Below are 15,353 nucleotides of genomic sequence, written 5' to 3'. Positions count from 1 at the left end.
AACAACACTAGGTGCACTGAGTGGGTGTCTGTCATTTTTTCTTAGTGTAACATACTTTACTTCCCAGCCAGAAACCACTTGGTAGGAATGGGGTTGACATTTGCAACAATGAGTGGGCACATCACACTGATTCTGTAACAAGAAGACTTTAGTGAGGCATCGTTCCCCATTCCTGGTCCATCCTTCAGGACTTTTGATGGCCCCCACAGCTGCCCTTCCCTTGTTTTGGTGTGACTATCCCACTGTAAGGTCACTCCCATTACAGCCACTGCTATGCTCCTCTTCCAGGAACAAGTGACTACCCTGGAAAAAAGAGATGGAACAAATTGCTCTTCGAATATGAAGTAACTCTTAATTATTAAAAGATCACTTCTGGGCTTTAAGAAAAGTCTGTAAGTCTTCAATGTAATGTTTTACTGGGGAAATGGTTACAGCAGCCTCACATAAATTATTTGAAGAAATATTATCAGTATTAAGAAGGCAAGGTAAACAAATAGCTTAAGTATTTTATTTGTTTGCAACTAAGCTTGTTAACACTATATAATGAAAATGTACAAAGAATAATGTTGCAGTTTTTGGTTAGATTTAAGTCAAAGACATTCATTAATAAGAAATCTGTGAATATTCCAGAAATTTCTCTAAGCCATCTGATCAGAACAACTGTCTCTGAATATTACCTTACTTTGGAAGGTATTGGCATACATTAGAATTCAACTCAGAATTTTTTCAAAATAAGCCCTAATTAATAAAACTATTCTATATTCAAACTAAAACAATTTTAATATAACTTTCCTTTCCAGAAACAATAATAAAGAAAACAAGGCATTTTGTACAATGTGGTCCTGAACAAGTCACAGTAAAAAATAAATGTATACTTAATTACCACCTCCTCAAAACAGAGGCCACTTTCTGTTCTTCAGCTTTGGAAACAAGGTGAAGAACAGTCTGTAAGCAACTTTGGGCAGGGGGTTGCCAAAACAAAGCTCAAGCAGTTGATCACGGACACCTCTTAGAATTTGGGGGAACCTGACCAAGGATCCGAATTCTATTTAATAACCGATACAAAGGTGAAGTGGCTCCTCCTAAGTAGCAGTGCTGCCAGGGCTTAGCCCAGCCCTCTGCTCACCTGTTATGCTCCCAAGCAAACCCTGATGCTCCTGCTCCAGGGGAGACTTTCTTTTTAGAGGTTCAGTGTCCAGGGAGCTCTTTGTGTGAATGAGGTGAGCACAGACTCCACATGGGTATTTTAAGGCTTGGAGTCAAAGTATTTTTCTAACACAGCTAGACAGAGTCCATGTTTCAAATGGCCTGTCTCCAGTTCATCCTAATTCCTTACCACATTATTTGTAGACCTAGGACCAGAGACCTTTGCTATGTCATCATAATCACATAATATCCATCCTAACTTATGATTCATATTCTGTGCCTGGAAACAGTCCCTGTATTTAACAATAATACCTACACATAAAATGATCCACTGTTACAACTTATATGGTCACAAAACATTAATGATCTTCGGTAGACCGAGCAAATGTTTTTAACCATAACTGTCGTGCATCAAATTCACAGCCAGAATACCCCAAGATCAAAAAAATTTGCACAATACAAATAATAACTTAAAACACACACACACATATACACACACACTCAGACACACTTCTTACAGAACTGTGCTTGGGGAAACTCCATTTGTTGAGTGCCACTGAGGGCATATTTTGCTAAACTGCTGCTCCAGATATTTTTGTTTGGAAAATCTCACAGTAGGGCACAGCTGTTTATTGGATGAGCAGAAAAGAAAGATATGCTTGTGGCAACCAGAAAGTTTAAAGGTCTTTCAAGTTGTATAAAATGGACCTGCAGAAACATTTAAGTGTTCTCAGGATGCAAAGTTGGAGCTGAAATGTGATATCAAACCAGTTGCAAAAAGTGTACAGCAGCCATCTCTTGAGGTCAAACCTGGTACCCAGATATGCAAAAGAAAGCTTCAGGACACATCTATAAATCAGGAATAAAAACAAAAGAGTGTAAGAATACTAAAAATATACTGTGCTTTGAAAATATTAATTAATAGTAAGTATGATGATAAAGAGCATGTATGATATGAACTGCCACTTAAAAGGTCCTAAATTCTCAAGAATTTAAGAAACTTGGGTTCATTATACACGTATTTATAATTTATGCTTTGAGTAACTGGTAGATGTAAGATGTTTAGAATTAATTCTGACCATTATACTTGATAAGCTAGCTTACAGAATCAACTTTCATAAACTAACTTTCTGGAGGAAAAGACAGGGTAGTAAATTGGCACTGGAGTCAGACTACCTAGGGTTTCAATCCCACCTATGCTGAACGACTAGCTGTATGAGCTAGGACAAATTACTTAACCTCTTTTAAGTGCTATCCTTACTGTAAAATGGGGTTAATATTTCCTCTACTTGCCCCACAAGCCATAGGGTTACTGTGGCTTAAACAAACTTCATGAGGACTTTCAAGGGCTTAATTGGCACAGTTCTGGGCATGCATGTATATTTTAAGTGTTAGCTATTACTTTACTTCATAGGGGGCTTTTTGCTCTCAGGAGACAAGGTATTTAGTATCAAAATCTTGCTCTTCAATGTGGAAAATTAAAAGAAAAACTTGGCAATACTTACAGCTTGTTGGCCTTGTCCCGTATCGTCGCATAATCTGATCATGTGTGAATTTCACAAAAGATTCATATTGTTCTGTAAGGGGAAAGATAATATATACTATCCTCAGAAACTATCCTCTAGCTTTTTAAGAGTCAAGTGCAGGATCACATCTAGGCTTCCAGTTTAAATTATCCACTCTTAGGCCCTCCTTATAATGATCAATCTGAGATCTGAGACCTATTTACTTCCTCTTGGATCCCAGAGTCAAATCCCTGGCTTCTAGATTTGGTCACTGACTGTAACATTTTCCTAATAATCTCACCCTTGCTGTAACTGTATCTCTACTAATGGCTTCCTAAGACAGATATGCTCACTACAAGCCTGCAAATTTTAGGGTATCTCCTATAGGATATGAAGCTTGAAGCTCTTTTCTGCATTCATTCTTGCTATATATAACTTTCAACAACAACAACAAGAGGTGAGATAACTAGAAAGCTAGAAGAAATTCCATACTACCTCTAGACAGTTCTACAGAAGTACCTTCTAAAGGGAGAAAGATAAAAGGCAGCCTAACATCTGTGAACAGTGACTTAGAGCCAGCTGGTCTAAGTAATTTTGGGGTGGGGGTAGGAGAGGGGAATGATACACTAGAGCTTCTTACCATACACATTATTAATATATTAAAGGATCAAAGAAGTTCTATCATAAAGAAACTCATTTGATTTTTGTTGTTAAGCCATCAGTTCAAGCAGACCTATTATATTAACATTCTGAGGAACCACGTGGCATCAGCAAAATAGGAAAACAGTACTGTTACAGAAGAAGTTGTTGCCTAACACCTCTCTGATCACAACTTGTCCTTTTTCACTGAACAGGTACTATTTTCTATCCCTGATTTAGATCCCTTCCTTTCACAAAAGGCTCTACTTGTTGCTATCACTAATCACTTCCTTTGCTTCAATAGCCTGAGCTAACCTTTCCAAACTTTTAATGTTCCTACAATCACAGGATGTCTGACTTCCCACATTCACAAAGTGACTCCCACTAGTAAGTCTAAATATGATGACTATCCTCCTCCCAACCACCTGTTGGGACATTAGCAATATTCTAACCACCTGTTTACATGCCAGCTAGCCCAAATAACCTACTCAATGCCTTTATTCGTATGGAAAATTCTCAAAAGAAAAGTTTGGAATTTTGGTTTAATTTTGTTTCAGAAATGTGAAAAGGTTTTTTCATACAATGTATAAATGAAATGTTTAGAATCACCAGGGAGTACGTTAGTATAGCTCATTGAACCTTCCTGCACAAAGTCCTACTCTTTTTCTGAGTTACCATTTACTTAATGGGTTAATCCTTAGTGAACCCCATTAACAATGGCACAGCCACTACTCAACCAACCTACCTGCTAGTTTGCTATTGAGGATCAGCTCATACTCCTCCCGAATTTTGTCTTCATAGTCTTTTAAGAGACGCTCACATATTATTCCAACTTGTCGGAGGGTAAAGGTGGGCTGGTCCTTCTTCATCCAGGAGGAACCTGGCCAAAAGACGAATCTAGTTTATATAACATGCTCTAGTTCTAAGGTTCAGAATTAATAACTTCATGTGAACAGTCCTAGGATACAGAAATTATTTAGAAAATAAGACTTTTTCACTACTTTACATGAACTATTTTTCAAAATCCTCTGAGTTTCTGCAATTTGTTTTGCAAAGTAAAGCTGAAGGTAAATCGAGAAGGAGGAGGAACAATGCATATCCAGGTGTGCTAGCTTATCTGCATAGAGCCGTAACAATCTGAGCTCATACTCAATAATCATTTGGTAAAGGACAAGAACAGCAAGTTTAAAGACATAAAGCCTCTAGTCTAGATTAGGGTAAGTAGATTCAAGCATGAGAGCTACCCAGATTTCTGGAGATCATCTATACCTATATTTAACCAAGGTGAAATTATCTGTAGAATTAACAAAAACAACAAAGAAGGATACACAGTCTGATTTAATTCTGGGGTAGGGCTTTGGAATCACAGGTCATTCTGTTATGGAATGGTTAGAAGTCTAATGCTTAGAAGACCAGAGGACTAGTCCAATATAAAAATGACTGTTAGCCAAGTCACTGAAATATGAATGGATACAAGCAGACACAACACAACTTATCCTTAATCCCTCCTGAATCTAGGCTGTAAGATTGAAATGTCCCTAAGAGTACAGTTGGCCATGAACAACAAGGATTTGAACTGCATGGGGCCACTTATATGCAGATTTCTAAATTTATTGTAAATTTTCTTTGGAGATTTGCAACAATACAAAAAAGCGTCTTTTCTCTAACTTACTTTAGCATAAAGTGCATACACCATACAAAATATGTATTAATTACTTGTCATTGGTAAGGCTTCAGGTCAACAGCAGGCTATTAACAATTAAGTTTTTGGGGAGTCAAAACTTAACTTTGGGGAGTTTGACTGTGCAGAGGGTTGGTACCTCTAACCCGTGCATTGTTCAAGGGTCAACTGTTGTTAGAAACCAAAATATCTAGCAGAATGCCAGAAAACATGGAAATCCAATTCCTGATCATGATAAAAGCAGCAGCTCTATTGGTAGCCCAGTTCTGAGTTGTTCCTCAGAGCTAAACCTGGAACCTGTTTCTTTGGTCCTCTTAGTCTGTAAACCACTTAACACCCTTAAACAAACCATTTTTGTTTAAACCAAAATTTTTTCTCTACAAATGAAACCTAACCAAAACATCTAGCTAGTCATTATTTGTAATTGTTTCTCCACCCATAACATATTCTATTACCTCAAAATTGTATTACTAAAATCTCAAGAGAAAATTAAGGAGAGACTTGATAGCTATCACCATTGAAAGGTCTATCATTCATGTATGTGCAAAAGAGCAATTAGAGTTAAAAAACTCAGGTGAAATTAATGTAAAATGAACCATTTTAGAGTGAACAATTCAGTGGCATTTGGTATTGTCACACTGTACAACCACCACCTCTAATCTAGTTTCAAAACATTTCTAACACTCCAAAGTAACACGCCCTTACCCACTTAGCAGTTTCTTCCCATTCCCTCCTCCCCCTAGCTCCTGGCCAACACCAAACTATGTTCTGTTACAAGACAATTTTTAATCAAGATAATTTTTAACTATTAGAACTGTTAAAAAGTATAACGCTTTGTGAGGAAATTGTCCTCTACTGTTAAAGGAGACAGAGTTCACCATCAATGGAGATGTTTAAGCACTGGTCTGTTGACTATTTATAGTGATACTGTAACAGGCAAGACTGGTGGCTGAACTATGTGATCATGAAGATCCCCTCCAACTCTTGAGGTTCTATTTTTGAGCACATCCTCTCTGACCACCTGTCAATGTCACAGAGCAGGGGTGTCACTAACTTTCTGAAATGATGGAAATATCCTATAGTTGTGCTAATACAATAGCTACATGTGGCTACTGCATCTGAGCAACTAAATGTTAAAATTATATTTTAATTTACAATTAAACAGACATGTGACTAAAGGCTAAAGACATTGCAATTATAGAGTACTCTTGTATTGGGTGAATAGAAGCCAAATAAAATCAAAGGTCTTTTCTGGGATGGTAGTACAGCATGGAGAACATAGCAATGATTCTGTAACATCTTCCTATGTTGACAGATAGTAACTGCACCAGTAACGGTAAGCATTTAATAATATGGTAACTGTTGAACAACTGTATTGTATACCTGAAACCAATGTAAGACTATATATCAAATATACTTCAATAAAAAAAATCATCAAGTCTTTTTCAGCTTCATGACTCTATGGTTTTAAATATGTAAATAGCAATATAATGTATACACTTTACTAATTTACTGGTTTAGATAAATTCTGGATTAGGAAACCACCATTTTAAGTACCATGTACCAACTCTTAAATGGACTATGCACACTAACTGTATGCTTACCTGGAGAACTTGGTGCTGTGAGTGCTGAGGAGTGAGGCTGACTTTCTGAAGTACAAGCTTCACTTTGATTAAGAACAACTTCTAAATGTCTCCACCTCTGATAACGACTATATTCTTGCTTTATGTTCTGAAAAATTTGCTCTAATAAAAAAGAAACATACTTGAGCATTCTGTTTTCTCATTTCTTCAAACTTCTTGTCCCTCCCATTATTCCCCCAAAGTGTGTCTCTCTTCTTGCTATTTCAATAGCACAGAGAATAGCAGCTATTTTGGCGTAAGCCACCCAGATGGTTCTCTTTGCTTGCTTTCTGTGACAATGAAGGCCAGGTCCACTGTCTGTTGTAGGATTAACTAGTACAACTTAAAAAAAATATGTCCTTCATCTAATAAGGAGCTATTTTTAACCTACTTTAAGTTGCAAGATTTCACAAACTATGGTATTAGGGGTGATTCTCCTACCACCCAAGGCCTAACAATGAAGCTCTTGTCTCATTTAGGACTCAAAATCTTTGGGGAAGAGGACAGCAGAAATCATTATGTTCACAGCCTGGACTTGATGGGGTGGGGGGCAAGACCTGAGAATTTTTGCTTGGAAATGATGATCAGGGCTTAGAAAAGTATTTTCTGATCCTGCAAGAGGCAGTATTCAGTAGGATTCAGATTACTATTCTGAGTCAAGGTAATCATAAACCAAATTTGCTAATGCTACTAAAGGGAGTCCCGGACACACAAATCCACCTTGAAATATACTTCCAGAAACAACACAGAAGAATCTGGAAGGATGTGGTTTTCAAATTTTTTGTTTCTGTGGTAGAATATGTGTTCATTTTCCAGATAATAAAGCCACCTAATCAAAAACAAAAACTAGAAAAATTATTACCCCCATTTCAATGTATACTTTGCTATAACCAAATTTTTTTAATAGGGACAATTATTAGTAATGCCATTTTGCTTCTTACTTGCTGTGTGACTATGACCTTGGGAAGTCATTCAGGATCTTTAGCCTAGTTCAATATAAATGTTAAATGCCTACCTTGTAAGCTGTGAAATTAAAATGTTAGTAATACCCACAAACTGATACAAACTCAAAGTAGCTCCAAACATAGCTGAACTCCATCTCACTCACTCTCAACACTGGATCAATGTAAGATTAGGAAAGCTTTCCTTTCAGAATGCTATGAAGTTCGTATTTTAAGATCCCTGAATTTATGAAGTCTTCACTTCATCTTTAAAATGTCTTATTCTCCAAGCACATACTTGCCAGACTCAATACAAGGATGTAAGGAACTGCAAAGACATGAAACAAGAAAGGACAAGTATGAGGACAATGCTCATGAGAACAGAAGGTCTTTGTAAACCTCTAACTGTGTTCTGCATGGCAAAGTGAACAAAATGGAGATACAACACTTTGAGGACTAGTAAGTCCAAGAATCTAAACACGGTACGCACAGGAGGAATAAAAAAGCATAAGTGATTTTCTTCCCAATAAGGCCACATAAAAGGGGAAAGGGCATTTTTTTTTTGGTATCATTAACCTACAATTACATGAAGAACATTATGTTTACTAGGCTTCCCCCTTCACCAAGTCCCCCCCACATACCCCTTCACAGTCACTGTCCTTCAGCATAGTAAGATGCTGTAAAATCACTACTTGTCTTCTCTGGAAAGGGCATTTTTTAAAAAAAGAAAAATGCACATTTCTTTTTTCAGTGGATAATTTTAATCCTTGCCTCCATTATTTGAGGTTGTACTTCCAGGTTAAATCAGACTAAGCCCATCTTCAAACTTCAACAATGGTGCCTAGATGTTATAGATCAAAATTTGAACTATTAAACATAGCATTCCATGGTTTCTATTACTTGGCCCTAAGTTATTTTTTCCAGTTCCATCTCTCACTACAGCCTAGTTGCACTAAACAATCCTTTCCTTAATTTACGGTTTTCTGGCCTTTGCTCAAGCAGCTTCCTTTTGTTTGAAATGGGGTTGTCTCACTACCTCCAACATTATTGAAGACCGAGCTAAAATGCCACCTCAATCTGGAAGTTACTCCCCAACCCCTTCAGTCATGATCAATTAATTGTTTTGCATCTAGACTCACTCCATGTTTATAAATACCTCCCTAAGGTTAGCAACCTCCTTCTATGCCTGGTATCCACCCAGCTCATTTTAACAATAACTTAATTTTACAGGCCCTTTCCACAAAAAGTACTGTATCCTTTTTTTTAAGTGAAGTAAAAACAGTTTGAGAACTTTACAATCCTTGAGATAACTAGGTTATAAAATACTGATTTTTAAATTTACTTGTTAGTTACCTTTATTCTTTATTTGTATAACTAGTATTTCCTCCCCATTCCTCCTTTTTAATCCAGAAGGCATCTTCCACTTAAGCCAAAGCATCAACTAATCAATCATTCATACTGTTTCTTTCATGTCAAATCGCATTCCAGTAAGCACTGATCAATGTTTATAAATGAGTATTTTAAATATTTAACATTAACAAGTTTGACATAAATGACCAAGAAGGTAGTTTGCATGAAGGTAGTACGCAAAAATTCAATTTTAAGATAAAAAGTGACTCTACCACTTGCCATATTGACACTTCAAGTTCAGTACTAATTTATTAAGCATTTCCTATAATGTGAACTACCACATAACTAGCTAGAGGATAGTACTGGAAGAAATAAAACATTTACATAAAAGCCATGAAGATAGGACAAATACTAATTTTATTTTGCAGAAGAGAGATCCAGAAAGATTGTATGACCATCCTTGGCTATTTGCAGGAGCAATGGAAGAAAAAAAATCACCTCAAGTGTACATTTATGTCTCCAACTTTTAAAGACCTCTTTATAAAGAACTTTTGCAAACGTTATTTCATTCAGTACCTAAGGCTTTGCAACATTACGTGGTCTGGGCAATTTAAAATTGAACAGAGTTCCTTACCGAGCAGGTTTAGTCAGGTAATGGATGGGAGACTTTAAAAAATGACTGTATTTGGATTAGCAAATAAGAGGTCATGATGGAAGGCAAGGATACATTACAGCCAGGTGTGGAAAAGGAGCAAAAGAATACTTTGAGGAAAAAAATGTCTAAAAAACTGAGTAGGTAAGATATGGTTATAGTTGGTAAATCCTAAGAATGCCAGCATAAAGAAATGAACATGGGTGAGGATATAGTGTCTGGGGGAGCGGGGCTGCCAACTGCGGGAATCTTGGTGAGGATGAGAGCTGAAATCTGTATTGTAGATATGCAGGGAAGGGAGGAAATAAAGCCCAAAGACACGGGTTACTGAAAGGAAAGAATGATGTTAAGGCAATTCCAAGGTTTTGCTTATACTCGAAGAAGAGGAAAACACAAAGAATGGACTTGCCAAAGTCCGCCTGAGACCCCCCCCACCCCCCAATTTCCGGGAGTCCTTTTAAAACTGCTCATCAATTCTAATGCACTTTCCCCCTCTACTCCTGGCACAATGGTTAGATTTTTTTGTTTTTTAATTTTATCAAACCAGCTCTTCCTTTTCCTTGGCCAATGTGAAATCCCTTATCGAAGGACAAGTCTGACACGGACAGTTGTATTTCGGAATCTCAGTGTTTAAGGATTCTAAAATTCTGGCTAACGACCTACCGATATCAAACCGTAATGGTACAAGACAATAGCCATACAATAAAAGGACATGGCCAGTCTCTTAGAAATATGTTGAAATCGGAATCCAAGACTTCTGCGGCTGCGTCTGGTGCCCAAAGACTTCTGTAAATCAGCTATCCCTACAAGCTATAGTCTAGTGCAAAACAGCACACACTCGGGCCCCTTCCCAGGAACCCGACCCAACCCCCATGCTTAAGGCCGGGTTCGTGAGTAGAATCCAATTTTCCACGGCCCACTGGATCCTCAGGGCGGCTCTGTGTGGGCCCGGGCAGCGGAGGCAGGAGGGGCTTCGCGGCCCGGGAGGGCCCCGAGAGGCCAGGGACATTCCCATCTTCCTCCCGCTGCCCACCCCTCTGGGATCTCCAGCTCTAGGAAAACCGAAAACCGACAGTGGCCCCACTACCCCTCCCGGATGTCTCCCATCCCCGGAAGCGCCCAGGCCCAGCGGCACCCCAGTTCCCTTTTCTCTGGGAAAAGAGGGGGTCTGTGTGTGAATTAGCCTGGCGTCCGTACCCTACCGCCGCCCCCCAAAAGATGCCTGGGCCTGGCTTCCTGCCAAGCCCGCAGCGTAGGTTACCCGGAGTTGGGAGGCGCCGCTCGCCACCGGGCGGGGCGGGCTGCTGCAGAAACGGCGGTGGGGTCTGCGTCTGGAGCAGCGGCGGCGGCGGCTCGGCGTCCGGGGGCCTGAGGCCCGGAGTGGGGCCGGGAAGGGGGGCACAGCGCCGCCGCTTCGGGGACCCAGGGCTCAGCAGCGCCGCCTCGAACTCCATGGGCCGCTTCAACGTCGCCCCGCACGCCATGTTGCTCAAGGGCCAGGGACCTGGAGCAGACGCGGGAGCAACTGCAGCCCAACCTCCGGTTCCCCGGCGGAGCTCGCAAGCCAAGCCGGCTCCAATGGCGCCTCCAGCACCCGGCAGCGCCGCTGGCTCCGCCTCCCGTGACGTCACGGCCCCGGCCACTGCCCGGCAGAGGGGCAGAAGTCGGAAGAGGGCCGCTCTGGGAGGTCAGTCAGCAACGTCCCAGCCCGCGGCGTTCCCTGCTGAGGAAATGGAACGGTCTGGGCGGAGAGCTTGGTCGCCAAGCAACGTCGGGAAGGCCCCCACCCCCGCCTCGGTCGCTCCCAGGGTCCCCTCTTCCCCTCCTCCCCTCCCTTACCGAGCAGCCGCGCTGGGGTGGCCCCTTAGGTTTTCGCACCTGCGCGTCCCTGGCGTGGGGGAGGGGGGAGTTTGGAGTGGTCGGTCTAGAGGGCGTGGGGTCGGTTTCTCCCGGTCCGGTTAATTTGCTTTGTAGGCCTCTCTAGTCTCTGTGATAAAACCCTGAGAGGTCCTGAAAGTATTCCCCTGAGTCCAGGGAAGTCCTCATTTAAACATAACCCGAGATCTGAGGGCAGATTTATAGAAGTCCACCACCCCAATGAAATACTATGTATGGGGAATAGATGACCCACATCTTACTTAGTCAACTCGTCAAAGGGGTCTCCTACTTAAAACAGTATAAAACAAACAGAAAAGAACCCACGGGCTTAAATCAACACTGGCTCAACATCCAAGTGTTAGAAACTTCATCTGATGTCTTATTTGCCAGTCACCCCCACGTGTGCTTGCCATCCCCAGCTCAGGTACTTCCTCAGGTCTATCTGAATTCTTCACAGCATTGTTGCCTGTAAAGTGCTTTTGATAATATGGAAAGATAAAATAGGTAACAGAAGAATTCTGCTTTCAGAAACTGTATGTGCTTTTATGTAACTGGGAAGCAGGTCCAGTGCTTTCAACAGATCGTCAAAGGGATAGGTGATCCAAGAAAGGTTAAAACCTTTCTATAACGATTCATATACATTAAATAATGATCATGCCTCCTGGAATCTGTCTGCTTCAACATACCTCTATTATTTTACAGAACAGTCGCAAATTTCAGATACTCTCTTCTAATAGGCCATTAGCCAGATCAATTTGCCCCAATAATAGAATATAGGCATACTATCTCAGTCCCATTCTTTGTCCCTTTTCAGTTGCTTTTTTTCTGGGTCCTCCTCAATTTCTCCAAATCTTATAAAGATCCAAACATAGGTCAAGTTTTTTTGCATTATCTTTGAGAAATAGAAATAATTCTGAAATGACTAAGCATACCAGATGTTAAATTAATTTTATCCCATCCCTTTTCCATAGGACGTAAAGGAGATTTGTAATAGGCTAGAAAACGAGAAATAGAACATTAGGGCCAAAGAAAAAGGAAATGACAATTGTCCTGGGGCTAACCATGACTGTGACTGAATCTGAAATTTGGTTCTGAGTTCCTTGCTGCCCAGGGAAAAATACAAACAGTACATGTTGAATAAATCTTGTCATCTGAAAGGAATCAGACCATCAGAGTCGACAAATGAGATTATTTTCCATAGCACTAAATTCTAAAGGTAATTCTCTTGTGACTTTATTAGGAACCAATGAATGATAAAGTAATCAAGATTTGAATAACAAATGCAAAAGCAAAATTCATATGGGTATTTCTTGTTATGTCCAATAAAAGACAAGGATGTAAAAGCAACCTAGCAATGGTTATCTTTAAATTACTTGTCTAATGTGGTCCAAGCAAATTGCTTTCTTGTGGTCTAAACTGGTCCAAAGTTAGAGCTTAGAAGATTTTCAAATTGTACCCCTTGGGTTGTCATTCTAAATAGCACTTCTTTTAGCTGGGGTTTTGCTAAATGCTTTGATAGTCACTCTCTTCTCTATGATCCTTTAAGACTTTGAGCATGCCTTGTAATACTAGTTTTAAAACAGGAAGTTATAATTTGTTTACATATCTGTGCTTGAAAACTATAAATTCTTTGAGAATAATACCTAAGCCTCATTCATCTGTGTTTCCCCATCCACAGCACAGTGTTTGAATATAGTAGGGGGTAAGCACAGAATAAATATTGGTCAAGTGAATAAATGCTAATTATTTCGAGGTTGTTCTCTCTGTCCCTGAAAGCAGATAGTCTGCATTGCTGAATGAGGGTGGATTCAGATGATTCAGAAACCAAACAAGTAGGTGGTATATCCTATTATAAGCTGCAGTTGACAGTGGCCCAACCAGAGGGATGTTCTTGAGGGAAGCAGATGGGCAGCTTAACTCAGTGGTGTGTCTCATTATGAGGGCACCACAGTCCAGTTCATTCACATGCACCCACGTACACACACATTACTAATTATCTTCCATATGCCAGGCACTATTGCTAAAGCACTTGAGGATACTAGGGTATGAAAAAAGATATATTTCTTGCCCTGCTAGGACTTCCAGTATGTTAGAGATGGCAGACATTAATTAAATCATCACAACAGCAAATAAATAATCACAAACTGTGACAACTAGTATGAAGGAAAAGGGCGGGTATATTATGAGAATGGAGGTCTTAACCGATCTTGGAGAGCAATGAGGACATCCCTGAAGAAATGACATTTGAGTTAGGAGTTGACTAAACGAGATGGTGGGAACATCCTAAGCCAAGGGGACAGCATAGCCAAAGTCCCGTGATAGAAGAGTCCATAATGTGTTTGCAAAATCATAAGAAGTCTCAAGTGGCCGTGGGGCAGAGCATGAATGCAGAGTCAGGGAAGAAAAAACTGACGAGGGAGGCAGGAGCCTGAATCATTTAATGCCCTGTTGGCTGCCAAGAGATTTTTTTACCTTTATCTTCAGAGCAGTGGGAAGCCACTTCAGGGGTTAAGGTGGGAACAAAGGAACTTAAATATGATTACATTTACATTTGAAAAGATTCCTGGCTGCTGCAAGGAAAACAGAGTGGAGGAGAGCATGGGTGGATGGAGATCAGTCAAGAGGTTATTGTATCTATTGAGAAGCATGCCTTGTAGTATTAGTTTTATAATATTATAAGGAACTACCCATCTCCCGGCACATGCACATTCTTTCTTATCCCCACTTTGGGGTGTCTCTATGACAGTTCCCTCTGGGAAAGCTCAGCAATAGGTCTCAGGCTCTCTATCTTTCCTGGTGCCAGCAGTTGACAGCCCAGGAGTATGGCAACGCTGAAGCTGGGGTTGGAAATGAAAGAAAGATACCATCTTCACCAATCTTCCGGGATTCTTTGCCCAAAGCTTCCAAAGGAGTTGTATATATTTGCTGTCTCTTTTCTTGTACCTCTTAACCACTACCCTCAACCCACACCAATCTGATTTCTGCCCTTCCCACTGGACATCAAGTCACCAATGATATCTGAGCTGTAGAAGGAAGTGAACTGACATGAGCAAAATTTAGAAAATGAAATGAATAGACCTTGGTACAGATTAGGTATGGAGTTGAGAAATGACGGACTATGACTCCTAGGTTTCTGGCTTTCTAAGCACCATTTTCTGAGACTTTTCAAGCAAGGACCAGACTGAAGAGAAAGATTTGAGCATGGTTTTGGACAAGTTGAGTTACACGTTCCTTTAAAGCATCATAAGGGATTCTCAAGTGGGGAGTGTGTATGTGTAAATTGGTCAGTCTGGAATTCAGGAGATGTGTGGGCTGGAGAAAAAAAAATTAGTCATTGGTGCTGAAATGGTAATTGAAGTTATAGGGGCAGCTGGGATTATAGGGTAGGAATCCTTAGAACATTTTTGTGTGCTATAAACCCCTTCTTTGAATATTTCAAAATATAAATAAAATATGCATGATTACAAAAGAAATCAGTTATATTGATATATACATGCTATATATTTATTTCCAGATAGTCCATCAATATCCATTGGCTATCTATTGGATATTGATAGACTATCTGGAAATATATCTATATATCCATTGGATATATTTCTTTACTTTTTATTAAGGTATTATTGATATACACTCTTATGAAGGTTTCACATGAAAAAACAATGTGGTTACTACATTTATGTATATTATCAAGTCTCCACCCATACCCCAATGCAGTCACTGTCCATCGCTGTAGTAAGATGCCACAGATTCACTATGTGCCTTCTCTGTGCTACACTGTTTTCCCCATGACCCCTCACACCATGTGTACTAAACATAATACCCCTCAATCCCCTTCTCCCTCCCTCCTCACCCGCCCTTCCACACACCTCTCCTTTAGTAACTGCTAGTCAAATCTTGGAGTCTGTGAGTCTGCTGCTGTTTTGTTCCTTCAGTTTTTTT

General features: G+C 40.1%; 1 protein-coding gene across 1 annotated transcript; it reads right to left on the bottom strand.

The window, feature by feature from the left end:
• Positions 1 to 492: 492 nt before the first annotated feature.
• On the bottom strand, positions 493 to 11,153 carry AKIRIN1 (akirin 1). Its single transcript, XM_037021324.2, has 5 exons — positions 10,798 to 11,153; positions 6,576 to 6,716; positions 4,036 to 4,170; positions 2,652 to 2,723; positions 493 to 1,995 (listed from the first exon to the last, which is right to left on the bottom strand). Exons 1-5 carry the CDS (start codon positions 11,018 to 11,020, stop codon positions 1,985 to 1,987), a joined length of 582 nt encoding a protein of 193 aa, XP_036877219.2. The 5' UTR covers positions 11,021 to 11,153; the 3' UTR covers positions 493 to 1,984.
• Between the last annotated feature and the right edge of the window lie 4,200 nt (positions 11,154 to 15,353).

Source organism: Manis javanica, chromosome 4, assembly GCF_040802235.1.
Source record: "Manis javanica isolate MJ-LG chromosome 4, MJ_LKY, whole genome shotgun sequence".
In the NCBI taxonomy this organism is placed as follows: Eukaryota; Metazoa; Chordata; class Mammalia; order Pholidota; family Manidae; genus Manis; species Manis javanica.
Note: the sequence above shows the minus strand (reverse complement) of the source record. Positions and strands in the feature narration are given on the sequence as shown.

What these genes read in the sequence shown, in the direction of transcription:
- AKIRIN1 (XM_037021324.2), bottom strand. Translation starts at nt 11,020, where the DNA reads ATGGCGTGCGGGGCGACGTTGAAGCGGCCCATGGAGTTCGAGGCGGCG. An exon ending in GCGGCGCCTCCCAACTCCGG is followed by an intron (nt 6,717 to 10,797) that starts GTAACCTACGCT and finishes CTTTTTTATTAG; the next exon opens with AGCAAATTTTTCAGAACATA. An exon ending in CACAGCACCAAGTTCTCCAG is followed by an intron (nt 4,171 to 6,575) that starts GTAAGCATACAG and finishes TCTTTTGGCCAG; the next exon opens with GTTCCTCCTGGATGAAGAAG.